General features: G+C 36.6%; 2 protein-coding genes across 7 annotated transcripts in view; one reads left to right on the top strand and one right to left on the bottom strand.

Annotated features, from left to right (window-relative positions):
- The window catches only part of DKK3 (dickkopf WNT signaling pathway inhibitor 3), a 64,064-nt gene extending 51,310 nt beyond the window's left edge, over positions 1–12,754 (top strand). Inside the window, exons 5-8 of the mRNA XM_074276786.1 lie at positions 5,248–5,340; positions 8,059–8,203; positions 10,748–10,904; positions 11,995–12,754. Coding sequence (XP_074132887.1) covers positions 5,248–5,340; positions 8,059–8,203; positions 10,748–10,904; positions 11,995–12,241 — 642 coding nt within the window. The 3' untranslated portion in view covers positions 12,242–12,754. The remainder of the gene's footprint in view (positions 1–5,247; positions 5,341–8,058; positions 8,204–10,747; positions 10,905–11,994) is intronic.
- A 4,110-nt stretch (positions 12,755–16,864) lies between these two features.
- USP47 (ubiquitin specific peptidase 47) overlaps positions 16,865–25,869 on the bottom strand; it is an 89,269-nt gene continuing 80,264 nt past the window's right edge. For 5 of the 6 annotated variants that reach the window (XM_074276785.1, XM_074276781.1, XM_074276782.1 and 2 more), the window contains 9 exons: positions 25,048–25,825; positions 21,394–21,569; positions 21,115–21,195; positions 20,253–20,368; positions 19,722–19,840; positions 18,634–18,764; positions 18,125–18,172; positions 17,900–18,030; positions 16,865–17,433 (listed from right to left, as the gene is read on the bottom strand). In XM_074276785.1, coding sequence (XP_074132886.1) covers positions 17,259–17,433; positions 17,900–18,030; positions 18,125–18,172; positions 18,634–18,764; positions 19,722–19,840; positions 20,253–20,368; positions 21,115–21,195; positions 21,394–21,569; positions 25,048–25,825 — 1,755 coding nt within the window. In that variant the 3' untranslated portion in view covers positions 16,865–17,258. The remainder of the gene's footprint in view (positions 17,434–17,899; positions 18,031–18,124; positions 18,173–18,633; positions 18,765–19,721; positions 19,841–20,252; positions 20,369–21,114; positions 21,196–21,393; positions 21,570–25,047; positions 25,826–25,869) is intronic. The other variant, XM_074276784.1, reaches the window with a different exon arrangement.

The following is a 25,869-nucleotide window of genomic DNA, read 5'->3' as shown; positions in this document are numbered from 1 at the left end:
AAAACTCCTTCTCTTAGTATTCTTCCTCCTCTTCCTTCTCCTCCTCTTCCTCTTTCACCCCTCCTTCTTCTTTAATAATCTTTTATTTTTTTCCAATTATATTTAAAGCATTTTTGATGTATTTATAAGGTTCTGAGTTTTAAAATCTATCACTCCTTTCCTTGTTCCCTTTCCCACTCCCTGAGACGTCTGATATGGGTTTTATATGTATAATCATGTAAAAACATTTCTGAATTAGTTGTTTTGTACAAGAAGACTCAGAAAGAAAAAAAGCAGGAAAGAGAGAAAGAAAGAGAAAGAAAGAAAGAGAGAAAGGAAGGAAGGAAGGAAGGAAGGAAGGAAGGAAGGAAGGAAGGAAGGAAGGAAGAAGGAAGGAAGGAAAGAAGGAAGGAAGAAGGAAGGAAGAAAGAAAGGAAGAAAAAAGAAAAAAAGAAGATATGCTTCAGGTGTATTGAGAAAATATCAGGTCTTTCTCTGGAGGAATATAGCATATTTCATCATTAGTCCTTTGGGATTGTCTTGGATCACTGTACTGCTGAGAACAGCTAAGTCATTCACAGTTCTTCATCTTACAATATTGCTATTACTGTGTAAAACATTCTCTTGGCTCTGCTCATTTCACTTTGCATCAGTTCATGTAAGTTTTTTTTTTTTTCTCTGAAATCATCCTGCCTTGCTTTCTTATAGCACAATAATATTCCATCACAGACGTATACCACAGCTTATCCAGACATTCCCCACTTGATGGGCATCCCTTTTGATTTCCAATTCTTTGCTACCCAAAAAGAGCTGCTATAAATATATTTGTACAAAGAGGTCTTTTTCCTTTTTTTGGATATAGAACTAGCAGTGGTATTGTTGGATTAAAGGATATACAGTTTTAAAGTCCTTTGAACAAGGTACCACATTGCTCTTCAGAATGATTGGATCAATTCACAACACCAACAATGCATTAGTGAGACCATATTTGCCATTAATTTTCTGTGTGACTTTAAGTAGGTCAGTTCTCCTTGATGGGCTTATGTTTCTTTATCTGTAATGTGATAGAATCAGACTAAATGTTCTCCAACTAGATGTCTCCTTGTGGTTGAAGAATAGCTTTGGAGAGGGATTAAATACAGCGTGAACATCGTGAGCCCCTCTATTCTTTGGCTCCAACGTCCTGGTTTTCTGTTGTCTGGATGCTGTTAGGGAAGAACACTTGAGAAAATACCAATTGGGCCTTTAAGATCAGACGCACTGGAAAGTAAATTGCTAGATCCTGATGGTGCAAGTTGGTCCCTGAATGAAGCTTTTGGGGACCTCAAGGAAAGGCCGGTCATATGCTGGCCATGGTATTGGGTGCTTTTGATGAAGTGGGTGAAACATCATCTCCTACTTGCCAGAATGAACAATTCTTTATTTCATGAATTACCAGAATTATTTCTGTTCCCTTTTTTATTCCCTGTGCTCACATTACCAATTACAAGTTCCTGTGGATTCTATTTCTAAAAGATAATTTGCCTCTTCCCCTTACCTCTGTTTCCCTCTTTTTCTCTTTCTAGATCTAAACACATCCTTTAAACACACAACAGGGCACAATTTGTTTGTTTGTTTATACAGAGAAGGGACATATCACTCCTTTGCTCAAAAACTTTTAATGGCATCCCATGGTCTACCAAATTATATTATCTGATGGGATGAATGAGATGGAAGACTAAACATTTTTCCCTATCCTCATGGCTTCTTACACCATACCAAAATAGAAATTATGCTCAAGGGATAAAGCAAGTTTAGCTACTTCTACAGTCAAGGTCACCAACAACCTAAATGAGGTAAAAGCCCAATTAACTAATAACAGAGAAGGCCAATCCCCAAACTCCTAAGAAGCTCACTCAACACCCCTCCATTGTCACCCACTACAAGGACAGGGATGCATAAACTGACCTATAGGCTTGCAGCAGATTATAACTCTTTTCCTAGTGCCATGGAAAATAAAAAGGCAGGAGCTTTTCTTCCCTCCCCTCCCCCTGGGGCAGTACTCTGTGCTGTAGCTAACAATTGAGGAAACTGAGGCAGAACATATATGTGATTGGTACTCCACCAAGGCTGAAGAAAAGAGTCTGTCTTCTTGGAGTCAATTCTCACAAGTCATTTGGGGCAAGGACTAAGGGTAGTGAAACCTGAATTGCCTAACATAGGAGCAAATGGGTTCCACTCCAAGAAAACTGTCAGCAAAAGGAAAGTAGTCAGAAGGTGAGCAATGGAGGAAAATAAAGTTTTCTCTCTAGAAAGAAAAGCAGATCTCAACAAATTATTTGCTTCTTAAACACCCCAGTTAAGAGCAATACAAGAAAGGTAAACAAATACAACAAAATAATAACAGAGAGACCATTAAGAGATTTCTTTCTAAAATTGCACAAGGAGACAAGAGTGAAAACAGAAGGCAAATAAAAGTGTTGGTAGAGGAAGAAGTCTGGAACATCTTGAATAATCTGTCTAGAGATGAATCAATATTTTTGTCAGACTGAATTACAGAAGGGCACCAAAAAAGGAGAAAGGAGGAAGATAGAGCAGAATATATATTGAACTCTACTAAAATCAAAGATTAATAATGAAAGGGAGTAAAATTTATTAGGAAAATAAAAAGCAGGGGTAGTAATATTTTATCTAAGAAAAAATTAAATCTAAAATAGATTTAATCAAAAGAGAAAAATAGGGAAACAACAATGTCATCTATGTTATTTAATATTGTTTTAGACTATTTAAAATAATTTACATAAGGAAATACTCAAACTTATTATGAAGGCTGATGTTATCCATCTTCAGGAAAACAGAAGACAAACAAGTATAGTACAGTCTTGCAGAGATGTATATGAACGTATATATGTATAGGATTAGAGATATCTATGTATATGTATTTGTACATATGGAGGTGGGAGGAAGAAAGGGGAAAAAAGAATAAAGCAAAAATTGCACAGCAGAAAACAAAAGAAAATTTATAGGGAAGTGAAAAGATGAACAACTGAACCTAATATGTATAGCCTTTTTTGAAATGAAAGTTTATTGTCTCAGATTTTTAATCCTCTGTATATTCTGCTGCACACATGACAATGATCTTTTTTTCCTTTTCTGCTTTTTCTTTCTATTTTGTATTTAAGTTTTAAATAAATAATTTTTTTATAAAAGGAAATAATTCCTGTAGTCTCACAGGAAAAAGAGAGCCTACAGGAGAGTGTGTGAAAGGAGGGATTGAAAAAGGGAGAAAGAAAGAGGAAATCTTGTGTCAGTGGAGGGATGGAGTACTATTGATTGATGGGGGAAGAGACATGATCCATAAAGAGAGATGGAGATGTAGGGTGGGAATAATCTCAGGAATTTGGTGCTTAGAGATACCACCTATACTGCCTTAGGGTAAGAAGAATTGGGACTCCTGGGACAACTTACATCCAGAAGTGTGGGAAGTCCCAGGGATAAGAGTTCATGGCAAATGGGGAAGAAATTACTAAAGGGAGGGCAAAGGTTAATAATGAACTGTACACTGAGAGACATGGGAAATTCCTACCAGGAGGCAGTATCCCCTCCATCTGGTATTTCCAACAGTAAGTGACACAACAGGAAAAAAAAGGGGGTCTGAGAGCAATATTTATAAGTCAGTGAATATTTAGAATAGGGAACTTAAAATAGGTATCTTAGATGTTTTAATTCCATGAAGAATATAGAGATTAATAGTCATGAATTAAGGGATAAAAGTTTGAAAGAGATGGTAAATTATTAAGAGAATGAGGATGAGAAATGCTTTTTTTTTTATTTAAGGAAAAGGTTTAGACAAATGAAATTTAAAAAACCAACAAGTTAAAAAGGAAGGAAAAGCAAAGGCATTTTCCTTGCCTACTTAACTGAAAGGGAAAGAAATAGAAGAAGAATTAAGTAGATAGATAAAAGAAAGAAAAAAAAAGGAACTAATAAAATATCAAAACAAGGCAAAGGGATGACAAACCAAACAATGTCATCAAATTTGGGGAGCATCCAGTAGCAGAGTGCTTTTTTGAGGATACAGCATGAGGACATTTGCTGGAAGGCATTGAAGACCCTTCCAAGCTGATACCACTCAAGTATTCCAAATCATTGTTATAATAAATAAAAATAAATAAAAAAAATAAAAAATAAAGTGGAACCCCTAATCCATACTAAGGATTCCTTCAAAATACATATTGATTTCATTTTAAAATGTAATTTATTGGGAGCAGCTAGGTGGCGCATTGGATAGAGCACCAGCCTTGAATTCAGGAAGACCGGAGTTCGAATCTGGTCTCAGACACTTAACACTTCCTAGCTGTGTGACCCTGGGCAAGTCACTTAACCCCAACAGCCTCAGCAAAAAACAAAAACAAACAAAAAAACATTCTAGCCAAATCCCATCCCTCTTCAGCCTTTCAGTGCTGCCCTTTTACTGTGCCTTTGCTCACACTGTTCCACCTGCTTGAAATGCCGTCCCCTCATACTGTTGAATTTCTCCCTATCATTGAAGGTCTGCCCCCAATGCTGCCTCCTCCAGGAAACCTTTTGTGGTTCCTGTTGGCAGTGAGCTTACATAGAACCTTGGGCGACTCTTCTTAGGCACTTAACGTGTATTAGTTTACACTGTAGTTGACTAGATTCATTATGTCTTCCTACTATTCAAAGCTCAATTTAATTTCAATTCTACAAAGCCATAAAAAGTGCCAAGACCTGTACTGGGAAAGAGATATAAGTGTTGAAAAGTAAATGCACAAAAGATCTCTGGAAGTGGAGAATAAGCCATGTTTTGTCTAAACTCGATCTCCTCCCCAGCATGGATCACAGAGTTCTGTCCACAGTAGAATTTCATCCATTTACTCACTAGCATGTACGGGTGATTATTTTAAATACACTAATGTCATTATAGATTTTTCAAAGAGCTTGGTTGATAGTACTTTTATTCACAAGGTATAGAAGGAAGAATTCTAGACGTGGGGTCAGGAGAAATTACACCCAAATCCTACCTTTGAAAACCTAGGAAGATCACATCTGTCTCCGTTTCCAAGTTTTATAAACTGGGCATAAAGGTAGCATCTACCTCATAGCTTTGTTCTGAGTCTCAAATGAGACAAACTAATGTGTATATATAATTGCTACAAAAGCCTTTTCTTCCTGGATGTCTTTTAGCAACAAATCAATTAAAAACCCAGCCTGGGTGATGAGAGCCATTTTGTTTCCTGATTTAACAATGTTTCTTTCCCCTTGTAGGAGTGTATCATTGATGAGGATTGTGGGACAGGAAGATACTGCCAGTTTTCCAGTTTTGAATATACTTGTGAACTCTGTAAGAACCAAGAAACAGTAAGTACCCAACTTCTAGAAAGACCTGACAATGACAGTTCCCCTGATCTTGCTCTCTTAGAAATCTTTGTGCAGAAGCCTCAGAGTCTGACTTTGTTACTGGCCCCTTCTGGCTCTCCAGGGTCCATCCACTTAGGAAAATGCCACAATTCCAAAATCCTGTGCACACTGCCCAGTGAGCACTCCACAACTCTTAATATTCCTGGAAATACCAAAAATAACCATTTTTGGGGGATCTATCAGATGATGGGAGAAATAAGTCTGCAGAGAAAACTCTTAAATCCAATCCTGTCTATTTCCAATGATACAGACTCCTTCTTCACTGGAATATCAAGGTGGGGAGGACCAGTAGCACCTCTGCATTCTAACTAGATTGGAGATTTGTGGGGCTATTCATTCCTACTTTAAACTTTTAGCCTTTAACTTGAGTTGGAGAAAGGAGGGTCTTGTAGAGAAACGCCCCTGAACACTGTTTAGATATGTAGAGAGTAATCAGTCGTTTGCCAATAACATAGGGATAAATACATTCATTAATATACTAGACATGTTTGGGAAATAAGAACACATTACTTAATAAGAAATTCTTACTAAATTATACTTACTAAATACTTATTATACAATATTAACAAAAACAATAATTCCCATTTCTTGAACAAAATATTATTCTGAATTTAATACTCTCTTCCCCAAATGCCATATACAAAATAAGAGAAAGATTCTCTATTATATACAATTTGCTTTTTAAAAAATATATAATAAATTCATCTTGTTACTTTCAAAACTGTCCTGTTTTTCTATTCCTTAGGAGCTTTCTTCTGTGCTTTCTCATGCATTTTAAAAACTACTTTAATGTCCCTTCTTTGCTTCTTTTTTTTTTTTTTTTGGCAACATCATCACTAGATCCCCCATCTCTCTTAAATCTCCTTACCTGCTTGCCTCCCCAATAAAGAATGCAGTTCTTTTAACAAACAAGTATAGTCTAGCAAAATAAGTCCACATCTTTGCTAGGTGCAGAATATTGTGTATCATTTGGTATCCTAAATCCATCATCTCACTGTTAGGAGGTGGGTAGAATATTTTATCATTAGTCTTTTGGAATTTTGGTTGGCCATTTTGTTGATTATTCTTGTTTTATAATGTTATTATTGTACAGATTGTTCGATTCTCACTTCACTCTGCATCATTTTCTCTGAAATCATCTTTTTTATTATTTTGATCACACAATAATATTCCATTACATTCATATACAAAAATTTGTTCAGCCATTGTAACTGATGAAAATTGCCTTTAATTCCAATTCTTTCCTCCAAACAGAAAGAACTGATATAAATACTTTTTTTTTTTGCATACTTAGTTTCTTTTTTTTTTTTTCTTTCTTTGATATCTTTGGGGTATAGACTTATTAATGGTATCACTGAATCAATGAGTACATTACAGTTTAATGAATTTAATGGGACAGTTCCAAATTGCTTTCCAAAATGTCTGTATCAATTGATAATTCTATCTCTGGTGCACTGATTTTCCTCCCTTTTTATAGCCATTCTAAAAGTTGTTATTATTCTTTTGGGGGGGGGCACCTTTGCTAATAAGATAGATATGAGATGGAATTTCAGAGTTGTAATTTGCATCTTCCCAATTATTAGTGATTTGAAGCATTTTTTAACACAATGTTTGACATTTTGATTTTTTTTTCCTTTGATAACTATCTTTTTGCAGCCTTTGACAATTTATTGGGAAATGATTGTCATTCTTCAATATTTGAATCAGTTTCTAATATAGCTTAGAAATGAGACCTTTTAACAAAGAAACTTGCTACAAAGATTTTTCCCCAATTAATTTCTTTTCTTCTCATTTTTATGTCTTATTTTGGTTTGTACAAATTAATGTTATTAAAATTGGCTACTATATCTTTTATAATCCTTTCTGTCCCTTGACTCATCAAGAATTTTCCCCTCCTTCATAGATTTTTTTACTTGCTCTTCCATATTGTTTATGATTTTGATACCTATGTCATATATTTATTTGGAGCTTATTATGGTATATGGCATGAAATCTTGGTGGGAGATTTAATTTCTGCGAGACTGATTTCTAGTTTTTCCTGAAGTTTTTGTTGAATAATGAATCCTTACCCTAGTGGTTGCAGTTTGAGGATTTACAGACTACTATGCAACTTTCATTTACATAGCACTTGCTTTTTACAAAGCAGTTTCTTCAAATCAATCCTGTGAGATAGTCTTCATTTTATAGATAAAGCAACTGATATTCAAAAAAAAGAAATTATTTTTTCCAGTACATTATAGTTAATGGTAGTGCCTAAATATAGGCCCAGGACCTCTGAATTCGAATTCATGGCTATTTTGACCTTAGCAAAATTTCAAAGTTAAATTATATAAGCTGAGTTTGCTATTTCTTTTTTTTGTTATTTCTTCAAATAATCAGTTTGTAATGTGAATAACTAGTTGAGCTACTCTGCAAAATCATTAATGTGATACATTAGGTTTTTCTAAGGTGAGCCTCTCTCCCAATCCAAATTTATTGTTCACTGTTGGTTTTATACCCAGAATTTCCCATGCCTTTGGGAGTGAGCTCAGTCTTGCCATTTACTATTAACTCATTAGTTCCACCCAGTTTCCCTATCTCTGTCTTGTCCTAACTTCTATCCAGGCTTAAGGGCCCTCATTTCATGGTTTCCCCCCCTTTTTTTGTACTTTTCTCAAGCTCTGCTCAAGAGATAGTGAATGCTGTGGAGACCAGCTTTGTGTCTGGGGTCATTGTGTAAAAGATGCTTCAAAAGGTAGTAATGGGACCATCTGTGACAACCAGCAAGGCTGCCAGCCTGGTCTGTGCTGTGCTTTTCAGAAAGGTAGGTGGTTTCTTCTCTCAGCCATTTGAGTTGTTTTCTGTAGGTCTAAGAAGCCCTATTTCAATAAGGCAGTATCAGGCAATAGGATATAAGCAACAAGACTATTTCTGGAACCACAAAATCTCAAAGTTTCAAGGGACCCTAACTATCTAATCCAATTTGTACCTGAGCAACAATTTACTCCACAATATTCCTGGTTATCCCTGAAACATTGAGGAAAGACTGAGGTATTCCACTCCATTTTTGGATGGAACTAAATGTGAGAATATTTTTCTCAATGTATTGATCCTAGTATTTCCCTCTGGGGTCAAGCGAAGCAAACTTAATCCCTTTTTGCATGCCAGCAATAATGGAAGTTGTCTACTATATTTCTCCCCCTACCAGTCTTTTCTCTGAGGGCATCTAGTTAAATCAAGAATGCTAAGGAATTCCTACAATATCCTGGACACTCCAGTGATAGGTAACCTACTGTTTCCTGAAGCGATCCATTTTAAGTTTTTAGGAAATGTCTTTTTGAATTCTAAAATCTATTTCTTGGCAATTTCTCCCTATTATTCCTAGTTTTCTCTTAGGGAGCCAAGCAATACAAGCCAAATCATGTGTGTGTGTGTGTGTGTGTGTGTATGTGTCATTTGTCTAGAGGTCTGGAAGCAAAGACTTCAGGGACTTCCTCAGAAGAACATGAGCTGATGTACTAAAATTTTCCTTCCTAGAAATCCCTAGTTTAGTATCAAAATAGAAAGAATAATTCTGAGCTGAGTAAGTACATTTTTTTCTAAGAGCCAAATCTCCTCACTCCCATCCTCAGGAGAATAGAGGAGCAAGAAAATCATTATAGTAGTGATTTCAGAGTTGTAAAAATTGGGGTAATTTTTAAAAGTCGTTAAGATATATATATTTTTTTGCTCTATTTTAATTCAGGTTCCAGAAATAGCAAAGTACAGCAAGTCATGTGATTGACTGATTTTTTTCATCATTTGCTCAATAAGCATTTATAGGTTCAGGGAATATAAAGACATGTCTTTTCCCTCAAGGAGTAGACATTTTATTTGGGAAAACAAAAACAAAATATAGAAAATTGGATGCAAAATATATGCAAAGTAGAGAAGGGTATTAACATCTGAGAGAGATGTTTCTTATGGAAGGTAACATTTGAACTGAGCTTGGAAGGAAATGAGGGAGGTGATAGAAATAGGAATACAATGTCAATGTATCAGAAGTAATTCACAGGCCAGTCTGCCTGGAATATGGAATGTATGGAGAAACAGGTGCCAGAAGCCCAAAAGAGAAGGCTGGAGCCATATTTTTAAGCACTTAAAAGCCACAGAAGAATTTGTATTTTATCTCACAGGCAAAAAGGAACAATTAAAGTGGTTTTCATGCATAGGAGAGACATGGTTGAAGTTGTGCTAAATATATCAGTCTGGCTGTTGTATAGAGGGTGGTTTGGACAGGGAAGGAATGGGAGACTGGGAGGGCAACAAGGTGATTGTTGCAGTGGTGCATGGGAGAAGTAATAGCATCTGAGGTGGAAGGATACCTACGGATAGGACAAAGGGGAAAGATGTGAGATATATTGTAGAGGTAAAAGCAATTGTTAAGGTTTGGCAATTTGGCTGTATGAGAGTAAGAAATCAAAGGTGATTCTGAGATTGGGAACACGAGTGACCGATGGTACTCTCAACAAAATAGGGAAGTTTGGAAGAGATCAGTTTTGAGGGGCAGGAAGTTCTGTTTTGGATATGTTGTTTGAAATGATTATAGGATATTCCATTGAGAGGTCAAAATGGAAATTATTTGCATAGAGATAGTGATGATTGAAGCCATGGGAGCTTAAAAGCTCACAGATTGTAAAGAGTGGGGTGGGGGGAGCAGCTCGATGGTACAGTGGATACCTGGAGTTAGAGGACCTGAGTTCATATCTGGCTTCAGATACTCACTAAGGTTGAATAAGTCACTTAACCCAAATTGCCTCATTCCCCCCTCCCCTCAAAAAAAAAAAAAAAAAGATAGGAGCCTCGAGGATGTATTTATGTGTAAGGGGTGGGACATGATGACCAAAGAAAATGAAGAAGCAATCGTGAGAAAAGAGTACCACAAAAATTTAGGGAGGAGAGAGAATCTAGGTCATAGGAGCAGAGAGATTAAACTAGCATTCTCAAATGTTGCACAGATCAAGAAAGAAAAGGAATATAAAATTCTTAATATAAGCAAAGCAGTACAAAGTATAAGACAGTCCCTGCCTTTAAGACTCATACATCCTCATTTGGGATATCCTTGGTAACCTGGAACCGAGCAGTTTCAGTTGAGTAATAAAGTTGAAAGGCAGACTGCAATGGGATATAAAGTGAAGCATTTTATTGCACTACTAATTATTTAGGATCAGTAGGAGTAGGAGGTGAGCAAGTAGAGGCAATGAAAGTAGATCTCTCTCTCTTTTTTAACTCCCGGGGTAAGCTTAAGGGTAAGGACACATGATATTTCTTCTGTATCCTCCATGTAGCTCAGAGAAAAGTCCAGTAAGAGTTTGTTGCCCTCTTGCAGGGCTCCTGTTTCCAGTGTGCACACCACTGCCAGTGGAGGGCGAACCTTGCCATGACCCTTCTAATAGACTGCTGGATCTCATCACATGGGAGCTGGAGCCCGATGGGGCACTGGACCGATGCCCTTGTGCCACTGGTTTAATCTGCCAGCCACACAGGTGAGTTTTCAGAAAAAACAAAACAAAACCATTCCTTCAACCAGAACATACCACTAGGTCCAGCACATCTCACAGGGCCATCTTATTTCAGTTTTTTGGATCCAGGTCTAAGTGTTACTTTGCTAATTTCAAAACCTCAGAATCTAAAAGTTGGAAGGAAAATCAAGACCCTCTACATCAACCCCATTAACTTCTATGACACTATCTAATCTTTGATGGACACTGCAAGAGTCTTCCTCATATGGCAGCCCTTTACAATGTGAAAGTTTGGACGAGTAGGAAGTTATCCCCAATAATGAGGACATGTCTCCCTCTGACAATAATTCTGCCCATTGGGGCCAAGCAGTGTAAGACAGATGTGTCTCCTACATACCAGTCCTTTACATTTCTCAATGGTACAGTATTTCCACTGTATTGTTTCCAGAGCATGGACTGTGGAGCCAAAGAAGCAGATTTGACTTAATTACCCATGTGACATTGGGTCAGCACCAAGTCTCCCTGTTTCTTTAATAAAATGAAGAGGTTGGACCAAATGGCTGCTAAAATCTCTTCAGGTTCTAAATCTATGATTCTAATTTTGGCACAATGGATAGGGCACTGGACTTGGAATCTGGAAGAACTGAATTTAAATCCTGTCACAATTACTAGCTGTGTGACTTTGAGTAAATTATTTTTTTCGGTCTGTTTCTTTGCCTATAAAATCATGATAATTATAGCAAAATCAAGTGAGATAACACATGTAAAAGTGCTTTGCCAACCTCAAGTGAGATATATCCATCCAATGGGTAGTTTGATTATTGAACCAGTATGGAGAGTGAGTAAATGTAATTACTGATTCAGATCAATTGAATATGTCAGGTGCTCCTTGGGTTTTTCCATGCATGGAGAGAGAAAATATATTTTTGAAAATGCCTGCAGTAGCCCTTGCGTCCTTGTTTTGGATAATCTTGCTTGAGCTATGGATGCAGAGCTGAAAACTAGAACCATATTGCTGCTTCTGAGTTGGGAGCTGGTCTCCATTAAAGTGCTAAACAAAAGGTTAACATAGTCACTGGGGAATTGTGACCAAACTTAGCTGCTTGCTTTCTAGGCACAGCTTGGTGTATGTGTGCGAACTATCCTTCAATAAAACAAGGCATGAAGACAAAGAGCATGCAATGACCAATGAGGGCCTTCTATTCAGCTTGCTGCCTGGAGAAATTATTGAGGACCAGCAAGATGGAGATCTTGTCCGAGAAGTCCGTAGGGAACTGGAAAACTTGGAGAGAGATCTTTCAGAAATCTCTCTAGATGAGCCTGCTGTGACCTCTGATCTGTTTTATGTAGATGAGATTTAAACCAAAAGGGACAGCTTTGTAATCTAGTCTTTTTACAATTGTAATTTTGTGTATATTGTCTTGCTTGTATAGGCCTCAAGCACATTCACTGTTGGATAGAAGTGCAATTCAATAACTAATATATTTTGAGGGAATATTCTTCATGCATGTTCAGATGAGGATTCTTTTTCAGTGTGTTTTCAGTTAATTTACACATCTGGATCAAAAAAAAAAAAAAAAGGTTGCAGTGAAAAAACAATTAGGCTTGCTTTGCTTTTGGCCAGATGACTCAAAATTACAGGTATAAAAGTGAATTCTTATTTTGCACTTGCTCAGCTTAAATTACCCCCAACATTTAATATATAAGACTCCCAGGGAAATGGTATATCCTCCCTTTAAATTGGTTTGAAAGATTTTGGTAGGATGAGCTGTAAAGGGAAACAATTTTCCCCAATGGTTCTTTAGGGACAGTGAACTTTAGCCATGTACAGAATTCCTTGTAATTTTGAAAATATAATCATGGTAAAATGGCAACAACTGAAGTTTCTGAGTATTCTTTATAGTAAGAATCCAGCTATGCAAATCTCAAGTCTTTTGGGGATGTTTCCTATTAGTATAGCTACAAAGATGCTCAATTAGTGGCAATACTCTATTACTGCCCCCATTTATTTATTTACTTGGGGAAATGGTGGCCCAAAATAGCTTCAGTCAGCTCCACAAAACAAACTAAAAAAACTGTAAATAATGCACTAGAGAAAGGGAATATGTGACTTTTGAAGGACCATGAAATGTAATTGTAGAAATGTCCCTTAAATACTCTCAATTTAAGCATATTTATTCATTGGTAATGCATTCTCACTGTCTGTACATCTAACTTCCTGGTAGGGGCAGATGGTATTTCAAGAGTTCTTTTAAGGCATTAGTCCGAGTAACCCTATATGATTGAGGTAAATTGCAAACACTAACAAAAGGCTGACTTTGTGCAGTTCTGCCTCACTTAAATCTAATTTACTTGCAAGTCAAGACATCACCTTCACGATGTCACTGGTCCTTTTTGAAAATGAAGAACAAACAATCTTCCTCCTCCCCTCCAACAAGACCCACGGATGATTTAGGACATTTACAACTTATAAAATTATTGTTACCATCGAGCAAATCTTAATAAAATGGAAAGTTCTGAGTTGACTAATTGCTGCCCCATCAGGATTGCAACATTATTTTAAACATGACAACTGTGATTGATGCCAAATTTTAAAATTTTCATGAAAAACTAAGACCAATTCTTAGATTATTAAGATGATAATCAGTGTGGTAGAGAAATGAAGACTGGGTCTTGCTGACACACAATGGCTTTGCTACTCAGGGAAAGTAACTTGTCAGTGACCCAGGGAACTCTGCAAAAATGCTGCAGATGTGCACAGATAGAATGTTCTCCTGTGCTGTTCCCCATACCAATAAAACCATGGATTAGAGACGCTATCACTAGCCTCTCCCCCTACAAAAATGGCTAGGAATTATCTCAAAAAATTAATTCACTGCCTTTCTCCTAAACAAAACCTACCACTCAGCCTGGGCCTTTCTGACCTTGCTGCAGCTTTTAGCACTTGTTGCAGTCAGGTTCCTCCTTGGCTTCCATGACACTACTTTTCTTTTCTCTCTTTTCCCTTGCTGGCTCATCATCCTCTTCCACTCCTTAAATCATGTTAGGGCTCTTCCTTCTTGTGACAACTAGATGACAGACTGGACAGAGCACTGGAATTGGAACAGGGAAGACCTGAATTCAAATCAATCCTGACACAAGCAAGGTGACCCTGATCAAATCATTTAAATCGCTTTCAACCTCACTTTCTTCATCTGTAAAATGATTGGACTCAATGGTCTTAGACGTCAAAAACACTAGTCACCTTCAGCCCACACCACTTACAGACTCAACCAGAGTAAAATGTAATTTGGAAACATTTAATAAAACATGCTAAATACGTGATTTCCCAAGTCAACACGGAACCTGCAGATATTCCTGTGTATGGCTTGGTAGCCTTCCTCCCTGACCTTGAATTTGACCCCTCTGGTCAAAGTGGAATCTCTGACCCTTGCAGGCAGCCCTCATCTCTTCATCTGCTCCCACCACTATCTGTACCACTCCCACGAGGTCCTGACAGCAAGGCTGTCTGCCTCTTTTCCTTCCTTACAGCCACTTGGTTGTCACATTGTCACTGCCATCTGCAGGCCCTTCTCCCCACATTTGCTGGCTGCAGCACCAAGAACACTTGATCCACACTGGTTCTAGAAGAGCCTAATCTTTCAGGGCCCTAGACAAGTGGCCTGCAAAAAACTCCTGTGTCATCAGTGCTCCTGGGAAATGCTTAACAAAGTAAAAATACAATTAACGTTAACTTGGCCTTTCTCCACTGATGCCGTTTCCCCAGTGAAGCCTCAGGTCCAGTTCCTGTCCCTGCCTGATCATGTGGCCTTCAATCACACTCACCCTCCTCCTTGGAGCCACCTGTTTTTCTTTCAAATTATTCCTTACACACCTGCTCAAATGATTTTCTGGTCCAACCAAGTCAGTCTCCCCGCTCTGGAACCTCAATGCTTCCCCGCTCCCTACACTGAGGCCCAGATCATCTCAGCTGCCACTTGGGCCCTTGGGTCACATCTGCTGAGCACTCAGCTTGCCCTCCTCCATACAGACATCTCAGGAATACACCATCACTTCTTGGCGTCCTTCATTTAAAGGTCACTTAGGTTTTCACCTCTTCCAAACAGCTTCTTCCTAAGTTACCTTATTTTCCCTTTTTAAAAACACTTATGTATTTTGCATATCCTATTTTCTCCTCTACATGGCTGAATTAAGCGGAAAGCAGGAATAACCAAGATCAAAAGTTGGTTTCTTGCAGGGCAAGAGGATCACTGAATGTTTATTGAATTGAAATGTCCCTCTCAAAATACTGTGCCCATGACATTCTGTAACAATGGCCCATTTTGTATGATCCTGATGCGATACTTCTATGACTGCTGCCAGGGATTATGTGAATATGTTCAGAAGTTGTACCACTGTTGTTTCATTTTGTCAAGACTGCCAGAGTTAGGAACTAATTCTGTAGTCATGGGGTCAAGTGAAGGCCACAGACCTCCACGGGTGATGAGACCACAAACTTAGTGTCCCTATCAGTGAACTTGATGCTTGCCATGACTGACTGAAAAAGCCAAGTTCAGTAGCACTTCAGATCTTTCCTCCAAAACCGCGTTCATCCTCCACAATAGGAGCTGACTTCAGATGGCACCGGCCCACTAAACCACACACTATTGCAGGTCACTGATTGTGACTTTTAATTTTGGATTTTCAGCGTTTTCATTGCTTTCTCTGACATTCTATACTTGTAAAGTCATGTTGGGAGACAAAGCCTTAAATTATCTGAGACACAAATTTGAGTTCTAAAATTCCGACCATAAGAAATTAATTCCTTAGATGATGTTCAATTCTGAAACATTAACAGGGTAGTTAGAAGATAAGTCCTCTTTTAATGCAAGGAAAAAATTGTTTTCCTCTTCTACATAACGTACTGAATAAATTTAACCATTATCTTTTATTTTTTTTAAAAGAAAACAATATGTCATAAAACACATATTTAAACAAAATTAAATCCAGCCATCTACCCAGGTTCTAAATCCACAAAAGTTTAATAACTAAACACAACAGGATGAACAAATGTTTTATTGGCATGTTCATTGTTGTAAACAGCATCTGGCATGAAAAAAGTCTATGGAAATCTTTTTACTTATTTTTATAAGTTAGATGACATTTCCAAAAATTATAGAATTGTTTTCATTGATATCTTTATTTAGCAAAGCAAAAACTTGCTGATTCTACAGTCTTCACAACAAATTCATGTTGAGTGAATCTGTCTTTATGATGACCTGATCTTATTAGCAAGATTATTTTATAAGATTTTAAGATGTTTCCAAAAGTTAAACTACATTTTACTATAAATCAACTTCAAAAATTAAAGTGTGACTTACAAGGGTTCTAGAAGATTCAAACTTGAAGCCTTCAAAAATGAAATGTACAAAAAAGGGCAGCTGAATAGAAAAGCCTCATTAATACAGGACCCAGCATCGTGAAACCTGACTGAGAATTAAATTTAAATCTACTGCAATACTTTCAAATGTATACAACTGTACACAATGAAAAATGATGTGGGAAAAGACCAGCCATGGGAAATATCTGAACTGCAGTTTTGATAAATGTAAGGATAAATTTTATTTACAGTGTTAAATGAAATAGTGAAATTCTTTTCTACATCTGAAACCTAACAAAAATCAATCACAGTTACAATACTGTAGTAAATTGAGTCATCACCTGCTGGGAACTTTCTAATGGGAACTTTCTGATATTACTTTTGAGAATAATGTTCCTAACACTTAGGGGAAAAAAACAAAACAAAACCCACCACCACCCCCAAAACAAGCAAATAAAACACCTTCACACTTCTTACTGTTACGGCTGCTTCTGATAATGACGCCATTATGTCTTCAGCTCCTACTTTTGCTGTCTTCCGAGTTAATACAAGTTGCATTTATTTCCGAATAATCAATGAGGTAATGTGTGTATCAGTGAAACAAAGAAAATCATTCATTCATTCATGGCCTTTGCACAGCTTTATTATTAAGCTATGAATATCCTGTTTGAGGCTAGTTTTACTAGCTACCATGTGCACATTTTCGTCCTCATAAATGTTCACGCCATTTCCCCCCGCCCCCTTTCCTAGTTATAGGGTTTTTTTTTTTAAATTTTTTTTTTATTTGCACATCCCTTTTAGCTTTACAGTACATTTGACTATAGTGCACAACATGATTCCAAGTTCAATCAGCGACCCACTGGTCACTGAGCTTCTGATTGGCAAACGGCATCCAATCAGTGCTGGTGTCTTTGCTTTACCCCTAATGAGTGTCCTGCCATAATGGCACTACACAGTAGTAGCAAACCTTTCCAATTAAAACAAAAAAATCCCCCAGGGAAAATGCTACACTAGAAGAATCAGTCTTGAGTCAAATCTTTATTTGATGATCCGTCCAGATAAATTTTTAGTGCCTTTTCTTTACGAGGAGAGTAGGTTACACGATGTCCAGTTTTCTGGAGCCGGCTGCTTTCCTTTTTCATCAGTTCATTTCTCTGCTCATCTGTTAATTCCAATAATTCTTCAGTTTTATCCCTAAATTCAAATAATCACATCTGTTAACAATTAGTTAACATTCTATGAGGAAAAAAAAAAACAACTGTGCTGGTTTGTACAATGCTAATAAATTGAAAAATAGTATTTAAACGACTAAAATCTTCAGTAAGAGAAATAACCAACACCTCCTTTGTTACCATTCCTTTACTTCCTCCAGGCCCTTCCCTCTCCCATTCAGTATTTCTTCGTTACTTCTTACCTTATTTAACCAGGAAATGCTAGGATTCCTGTTAGAAGTCAAAGGATCAGTCATTGATGTAGGTATAAAGTATGCCACACAGGCTGCCTAGCTATAAAACACAGTCTAGAAGGGATTAATAAAAACCTGCCTTCAGCAAACAATTAACAAAGACAGCTATCCACATTAACCTGGACTTGGTTTTTTGAATATAAAGCTCGTAGTCTACCTGCCTATTGGAGTCAACAAGTATGCCATCAACATTACCTATAAAATATCACCGCACCATCATCACAGATATAAAGGGGCCACACATTCAATGTAGAAACTTTGGGATTCCAATCCAAATCCTGGTGAATTTCTAGGACAGACATGTCACAGGGAAATGTTCCTCTTCCCTGAGGAAGAAAACACAGGCCATGAATACATCATGCCAATAGACACATTTGCCTTCAAGCTAATTATATATATATATAATTATATTGATCTCACCTTTGCAAATTCTACATCTTCCAAAGGTATCCCACTGATTTCGCAGAGCTGGGGGGAGGCGGGGAAGAAGGGTAAAGAACCACAAAGAAACATATTTGTGTTGAATTATTTTTCTCAGTGAAATATAAAGTCCCTCCTGCCCCAACGTACATAATAGATTAAAATTCATGATATGAAAACGTGCTATGTATAAGAAACCACTGTACTACTTTATTATAGTATTGACTCAATTCTGAAAATCAGAGCAAGTAATCAAAAATGAAACTCATCTCTTGGTGGTAGTGGATAAAAAGCCATTAAAACCATTAGCTCCCCCCCCCCCGCCCCCAACAACAAAACAGATATGTCAGGTTAAGACTATCATAAGGTTCACATTTCAACAAGAAATTGTTTCTGAAAAGCTCTTTAACTTTAAAAATTAACAAAAAAAAAATTAATTACAAAATTAACAAAACCTCCCATCCAAAATAGAAAAAAGAAAGAGTACATGATTAACAAAGGAAATTCACCTTTTCTCTCAGTTCTTCAACGCTACTGCTTTCCAACACTATTTCTTGGAAAGGGTCCAGTATCAGCTCTGTTGGTCTCCACCTTCTGGCCAGCACAGCTAATTGTGACATGGATTTCATCCTCTCTACCCCTAAAAAATTCAAGATTAAGAATTTATCTTCTTGATAAAGAGCACTACATTTTGGCAAAAATGTTCAAAGAAAAGTGGAATTCTAAAAAGTCAGAAACTTAACTGGCAAAAAGCAGAGAACAGATACTGCTGAGTATGTCTTTTTTTTTTTTAACTCACATAATTACAGAAACTTATACAATTTCATCTCACACCCTCCCCCCCACCAGGGGTAACAGTGTGTCCAGGATGACATAAATAGTATCAGCCCTTTTCCCTCCCTGGCCAATACCAATTCTCCTTATAATCAATAACAATTTTTTCCCAAAGGTTTCTCAAATGCCACCTGCTCCATGGGGCCCTGCCTAACTGCTACCACTCTTGAGTCATGACTCTTTTTTCTGATTCCCTATAAACACATTACAGACTAGGGTAAGAATACCCAAGAAGTGCTTAATAAAGATGTTCTAATGAAAACTTCAAAGGGAATGGGCCCAAATAGCAATTTTCCTTTTAGTTCTCAGGTCCTGAGCCCTGATATTGCTTTGGGTGAGGTGCCTGAGGCTAGCCCAACTCCCTGATGGAGAGCTGTCCTCAGTTAGAGACACATTAGATACATCCAGCATGTCAGATTCTGCACACGTCACTCCACTTCTCAGGGCTCCTGACAGATGTGGAAGGAAAAGACTTGCCCGGTAGGCGCTGATTTGCATAGGCAGAGCTGCTTACCAGGTTCCCTCTACTGTAAAACCATAGCTCCAATCAAAAAAATAAAATTATATCTGTCAAACGTACTTGCAATTGTTTAGCTCTTATTTTTTCTAAAAAGGAGAGAATCTAATATTTTTACTCAGAAAGTTAATTTTAATGTAATGCAAATAGTATGTCTATACTACTTGCCACCTATTTATTGTCTGATCAAAAGTCGTTTTTATTAGTTTAAAAATGGTTCTGAAAACAATAATTTCTTCATAATACCATCAAGAACTTCAAGGAAAACCTCCCAGTTGCTGGAAATATTAATATCCTCTTCATAGACATGATAATCCAAAAAGACCGTGCCAGGATTCTTCCATGTTTTTTTCCTCAGACGAAACCTATAAAAGTGTTTAGACATATTAAACTTCTCTCCATTCAAAGTTTTTACCTTAAAAAACTGATGTGATGCCTAGAGAAAATGTTCACTGTAGAGAAGGAAAGAGAAAAAGCCACAGAAAGATGTACTAAAAATCCCTAATACTTGCCTTTGAAGACTTGAGTGTGCCTTCAAACAGATTCAATAAAAGCAGTGCTGTGAAAGCCATCAGGGATGCCCAAGACCATCTTCCTCATGTTACAGAGGAGGAAATGAGCCACCTCATAGCCAAAAATCAGTCCTTGTTAAATAAATGGAAGCACCACAATTCTGAGCTCATCTGGCTTTAAAAATATGACAAGCCGAGAAGAAAACTGGAAACAATTAATTTATGCAACCATTCTCCTGCTGAGCAATGTGCAGATGCCCTTTACCTGTCAATGCTGACTTCTAGACCACACTGCTCCCTGAGCTGGGGGATGAGTTCTTCTTTAGACTGTCGAACAGTCATGCCTTTAGCAAAAACCGCATCAAGCAGAAACCTACAGGGCTGCAAATGCAAAAGAATTGGTGAATTCCTTAAGGTAGAGAGTCTTTGAATTCAATTGTGCTCTATCATACTTGTATACTGAATAAAGATCAAGATTTTAAATAACAAAATAAAAAGAACAAATGGAAGGAAACATGTTGAGAATATTAAAACCATACTAGATACAAATTAGAGACCCATAACAATCAAGAGAAAATCAGCAAGACAATGACAGCTTTGAGATGTGCCTTGTATTGTTGTACACACTTTTATTTCCCTCTTATACGAATTTACTTTTCGGGTCTTATTGTCCCAGATGACAATCCTCTTAAGCAGGGATTCTGTTTTCCTCCACAGAAATTTAAGTATTTGTTCATTATTTAAGAGCTAAGATTCAAATAAAATAAACAATTAGTAAAAGAAAAAAAAATCAAAAACAGATCATATGAATCTTCTTACATGAAGTCTCTCTTCCACAGAATCCTACCCACCTTAGATAACCAAAAGGTTTTAAGACAGATCAAAAGTAGTTTCTTCTCAAGAGACGATGGGGAGCCCCAAGTAAAATCTTTTCTCTCTTCAAGAACTACTTTCAGGGGACGACTTTATTTTGTCACAACTTTTGAAACTATATTCTAAGTAACAGAGAGGTGGGTATCTGAAATGGAGGAAGTCTCCACACTCATGAAGTCACATAATGTTTGAAATAAATGTTTCAAAATCACAAGAAGTTATCTTACTGCGATTTAAAAAAAAATGTTCCTTACCTCGTGCTCATTTACTAAAAGCTGGTACACTTTGACTCTGTACTCTCCCTTCTTAAGTGCTCTTCCCAATCTAATTGTAATCTACAAGTCAAAAATAATATTTGTCAGATAGATAGTAACAAAGGCAATGAAAAAAAAAGGGACTCAGGGTTTAGCTGCCACTAAAGCAGAATTATATCTTCAAGGCATTCAACTTCAGTTTATGAGGAAATGAGCAAATGATGCTTTTAAATCAATTACTAAAATCCGTTTCTAATAATAAAAACTATTCTCATTAACCTTGTTGTCATCTGAAAATGACGAAAGCGTTTCATTCAGTCGGATGCTTTCAAACTCTTGATTGCTGGCATAGACTCGAAAAACTTTGAAGTGAGAAGACAGAGCTCCAACAAAGGGTTCCAACTGTTGTTTGAAGGTAGCCAGTGTAATTCTTTTATCAACATGCACCATCAACCCTAAGCAAAAATAATATTTTTAAAAAGAATAAATGCAACTAGAAATGAAATGTTTGTGCATTGTAAGTAGAAAAGAGTTGAATTTCATTCATGCAATCAATATTTAAGTGCTATATAGTATTTTACTCAGATTTTAAAAAGCACAGCACTGAATAGAATCCACACACTTGCTTTGAAAATGCTCTAAAATAAATCCTAATGAAATGAAAATCTTTTAGAGATGTATAAGTATTGATTTCTATGAAAAATAGAAATTTAATTTCCTGAGTTTCCGTAATAACATCTTTAAGTACAGGGAAAATAACGTATATGACAAATATACCAAAAGATTGTAATTCTTAAAATGTTACCAGTTCATTACTCTTGGAATAGTATTCCTGGAAGACATTTTAAAAAACTGTCTCTTTACCCTCCATTAAAATACTGTTTTGTTTTTTAATATAGTTGGATATTAAAGGGAACAGTATATATGGGTGATTACATAAAACATCAGTGGTTTAATTTCAAGAAACGCTATTCCAGCTTAAGTCTTGCTGTAGTTATCTTAAACTGTTAACTACTAATTTTTTCTAAATCAAGGGAGTGGGATCTTCTAGAAATTCTATCTCAACTTATTGTATATTTCTATTATTCAAAACTAAATAGTGCTTACTTTAATTCACCATTCCTATTATAAAAAAGCACATTACTTCACATTTCTTCTCCTAATACTCAGCAAGGCTTATGTTTTTCCGAGAAAGCAGGAATTGAGAGGCAGCTAGATGGTACAGTGGATAGAGCACCAGCCCTGAAGTCAGGAGAACCTGAATTCTAATCTGGCCTCATTCACTTAATATTTCCTAGCTGTGTGACCCTGCGCAAGTCACTTAACCCCAGCCTCAGCAAAAAAAAACCAAAAAAAAACCAAAACAAAAAAACAAGGAAGAAAGAAAGAAAGCAGGAATTGCTGTGAAGTTTTGTTCCAACAGCATTTTATTTCAGTATCATAAAGGCCCTCTCACAATTGTCTTCCATGATATTAACTGCAAGAACTAAGAAATATTCCGCCTGTTTTCGCACTTATTAAATGCATTATATATGCCAAGTACTGTGTAACTGATGAATATACTTCTTTTTCAAACAACTGATATTTTTAGACCATGGAATACAGTACCACAAGCTGATTTACTACACTTATGCTGCTGTCTTATCTCTATTTGTCTTTGATCAAGTTTCAAGGTGTTTCAACCCAGTTGGAGTAGTCTAGTAATTACTTCAAATACTCCTCTGTGAGGAACTGTAAACTCCTAAAAATAAGAACCATGTCTTGTGCTCTATGAAGAACCTAGCAGGGTACCATATGCTAATCTATACATTTTATGATTTATAAACACTGATCATATAACTTCCCCTTAATCTTCAACTCTTCAGGTTAAAATAGGTTACCATACTATTTCAGTGCCCAAAACCTGGATCATTTGATTTCCTAATGCCTGCAAGGCATGATATGATAGCCACACTCAAAAAATGTAAGAAACATTTCCACCATAAATGTAGTATGGCTTTTTTACATAAGTAGAAAAGGTACAATTTTCTTTTCAATTATTTATTCTCATTGTTTTCAGGAAAAGGTCTATGATGACCAATAACTTTCCTGGCTCATATCTAAAGGCCCAACATTTATTTTTCAACAATTATTATTAAGATCATTGCTCTCTCGATGAATCAATTTAAAGTTTACTAGACAAAAACCTCCTCCCATTCAGTCACATGATTTTGCAAAACCTTGGTGCAGCTTTGGGTCATCGGCTTTATTCACAACCCAGGACTCAATGTCATTTGCCAATTTTGAAGATTTCCTAGGTATCTATTTAAAATTAGTTATGAAGGAGAGCCAAACTAACTCAGTGTAAGACTTGTTTTCTTTTCAAAGACATTTGTTTATTCCTAAATTGTGTTTGTTATCTTTAAATAGTTCCCAATAACATTACTATATCTCATTTAGATGATTTTTAAGTCACTCTGTCAGATATGGGTACCTTCCTAAAAATTATGCTGATGGAACACCTATCAGACATCCAGACTAACTCTTCTTTATTAAAGATTCTGTGAACTTTCCCAGAACAGACTTTTGAATCCTTAGTTTTTGGGAACCTGTCAGAAAGCCCCCTTCTACTGGCAATTTGCTACCTGAAATTTGCTATTTTTAATAACTAGTTACAATCTTTACCTAATAAGGAAGTGATTTGTCCTCAAGATTTGGGTGAGTGAATGTATTGATGTTAAGGAGGGGAAAAGTATATCAATGAAAAAGAGGTATACTGCAGAAAAAAGGAATGTGATTGTACCTTCAATCCTAAAATGTACAAGGAAGTTTATGGTGAAACTCATCTATCACTCAAGTTGCATCATGATTCTAGATTTTCATCAACTTTCTTTAAAATTCTAATTTAGAGACCTAATAACTAGTTACACACAGTTTGTTAGTTAGCTTTACAACTTTGGAGGTTTAGAACAAGGGTTCCTAACTTTTTTGTATCACACCTCTCACATCCCTACCTAGTTTGTGCTCCAAAACCCCCAGCAGTAGTCTGGCAAAGCTTATGGATCCTTTTCAAAATAATGTTTTTAAATGCATTAAATAAAATAGTTAAGATTACAAAAGAATCCAATTATATTGAAATACAGTGACCAAAACTTACAGCAAGCAAATAAACAAAATTGAGCTCCTGAACCATTGGTTAAGAACCTCTAATCTAGAACACTGTATTTTCTATTATTTGATCTAATTTTTTGATTGATCCACTTCAAAAACTCATTGTATGGGAGCAGGACTGTTCTTAACATCTTTTCAGTAAAGACTGAGAGACACATTTGATTTTTATTTCAATACTTTTTTTTTCTACTCCTTAGATGTTTTCTACATTGAGATCACAACTAAGTGTCAGAAAGACTTTCTACTGTGATATGATTTTAAAAATTTATTATTGACAATTGTGATATACCTTAGTTTGTTTAAACATTTTTTAAAAGCAAAATGATTTTTTCCTTAATTTCACTTTTCCAGCTATTCATGATAACATTTTCTTTTCTCTTCCAGAAGAGCGTTATTAAAAGAAAATCTAGAATATTCTGCTCTGGGTTTTGAATATGACATACTTCAATAGTCCCCATGCTTTCTAACCAAAACCATCATTTTATCATAATTACCTTTTCTAACATGAACAAATTTTAATCTCTTTTGTCAGAAAGGTTGAATGTGTTTCATTTCTATATGTAATCTGTATGTAAATTCACCAATTTAATTTTAACAAGAAAATTATAACAAAAGCTACAAAGGGCAAAGTTTTACAACCCTGCATCAACTTGATGACTTTCACAAATGGATTTAGAAGTAAATGCAATGGGCTTTAAAAGACTATGTATACATCTAATTGCACTCTTTAAGTAAGATGAACATAGGTACTGACTTGTGAAGCTTTAAAAAAAAATTACATACATTTATGTCCTTCCCCAGAACCTTCATCTGCAGCATAGGATTCTGCTTTGAAATATATGTACTGTGTCTCTCCCCTACTCTTGCCACTTTCATCATATTCACTGTCAGTTCCAGAGTCTTCTTCAGCTGTATCCCAGGTCTCCTTTTTTCCTTCATTTGCTTTAGATCTTCTACTACTTGTGATACTATGAGAGTCAAGTCCGTTAGCCAAAGGGACCGGGGCACTGTCTGCATTGCACAAAGTGTCACTACTGTGACTGGAACTAAGAATGTCACTGTCCACTGAGCTTGTACTCCTGTCATTGTTCACATCAGAGTCGGATCGCTCTTCAGACTGAAAATTTTCTGGATAAGAAGTGTGAATCTGCTGTTCAAGTTCTCTGTTATCTACTGATCCTGAAGAGTCTCTCTCATTTAGAGGTGATTCAATGTTTTCAAAATCACTTGTCTCTGTACTTTTGCTACTGTCTCCATTATCTCCATCCTGGTGCTGCTGCAGAGACAAGCTTTTAAGTTTTTCAGTACTTTCTTCTAAGATAGCCTCTACAGATTTTAGGCTACCCAGAGGTCCTTTAACTCGTTCACAAGCATCATCCACATTGCCAGAATCCCCACCAGCTTTCTGGTACACTGTCCTTTTAGAATGAGATCCTGGAGATTGTTCAGGTAATAAAACAAACAGTCTGATTGTATTTGCATGTCGATCCAGCAATTTCCACAAATGAGAATCTGTAAAGGCCATCTGGTGATCCAAAGACTCAGAACTTTCGACAAATACCTAAATGTTAAGGCAGAGAGTTCCGTTACATCATCATAATTTTG

Source organism: Sminthopsis crassicaudata, chromosome 6, assembly GCF_048593235.1.
Source record: "Sminthopsis crassicaudata isolate SCR6 chromosome 6, ASM4859323v1, whole genome shotgun sequence".
NCBI classification, from domain to species: Eukaryota; Metazoa; Chordata; class Mammalia; order Dasyuromorphia; family Dasyuridae; genus Sminthopsis; species Sminthopsis crassicaudata.
The sequence above is the reverse complement of the archived record's forward strand: the minus strand, read 5'-3'. Positions and strand labels throughout refer to the sequence as shown.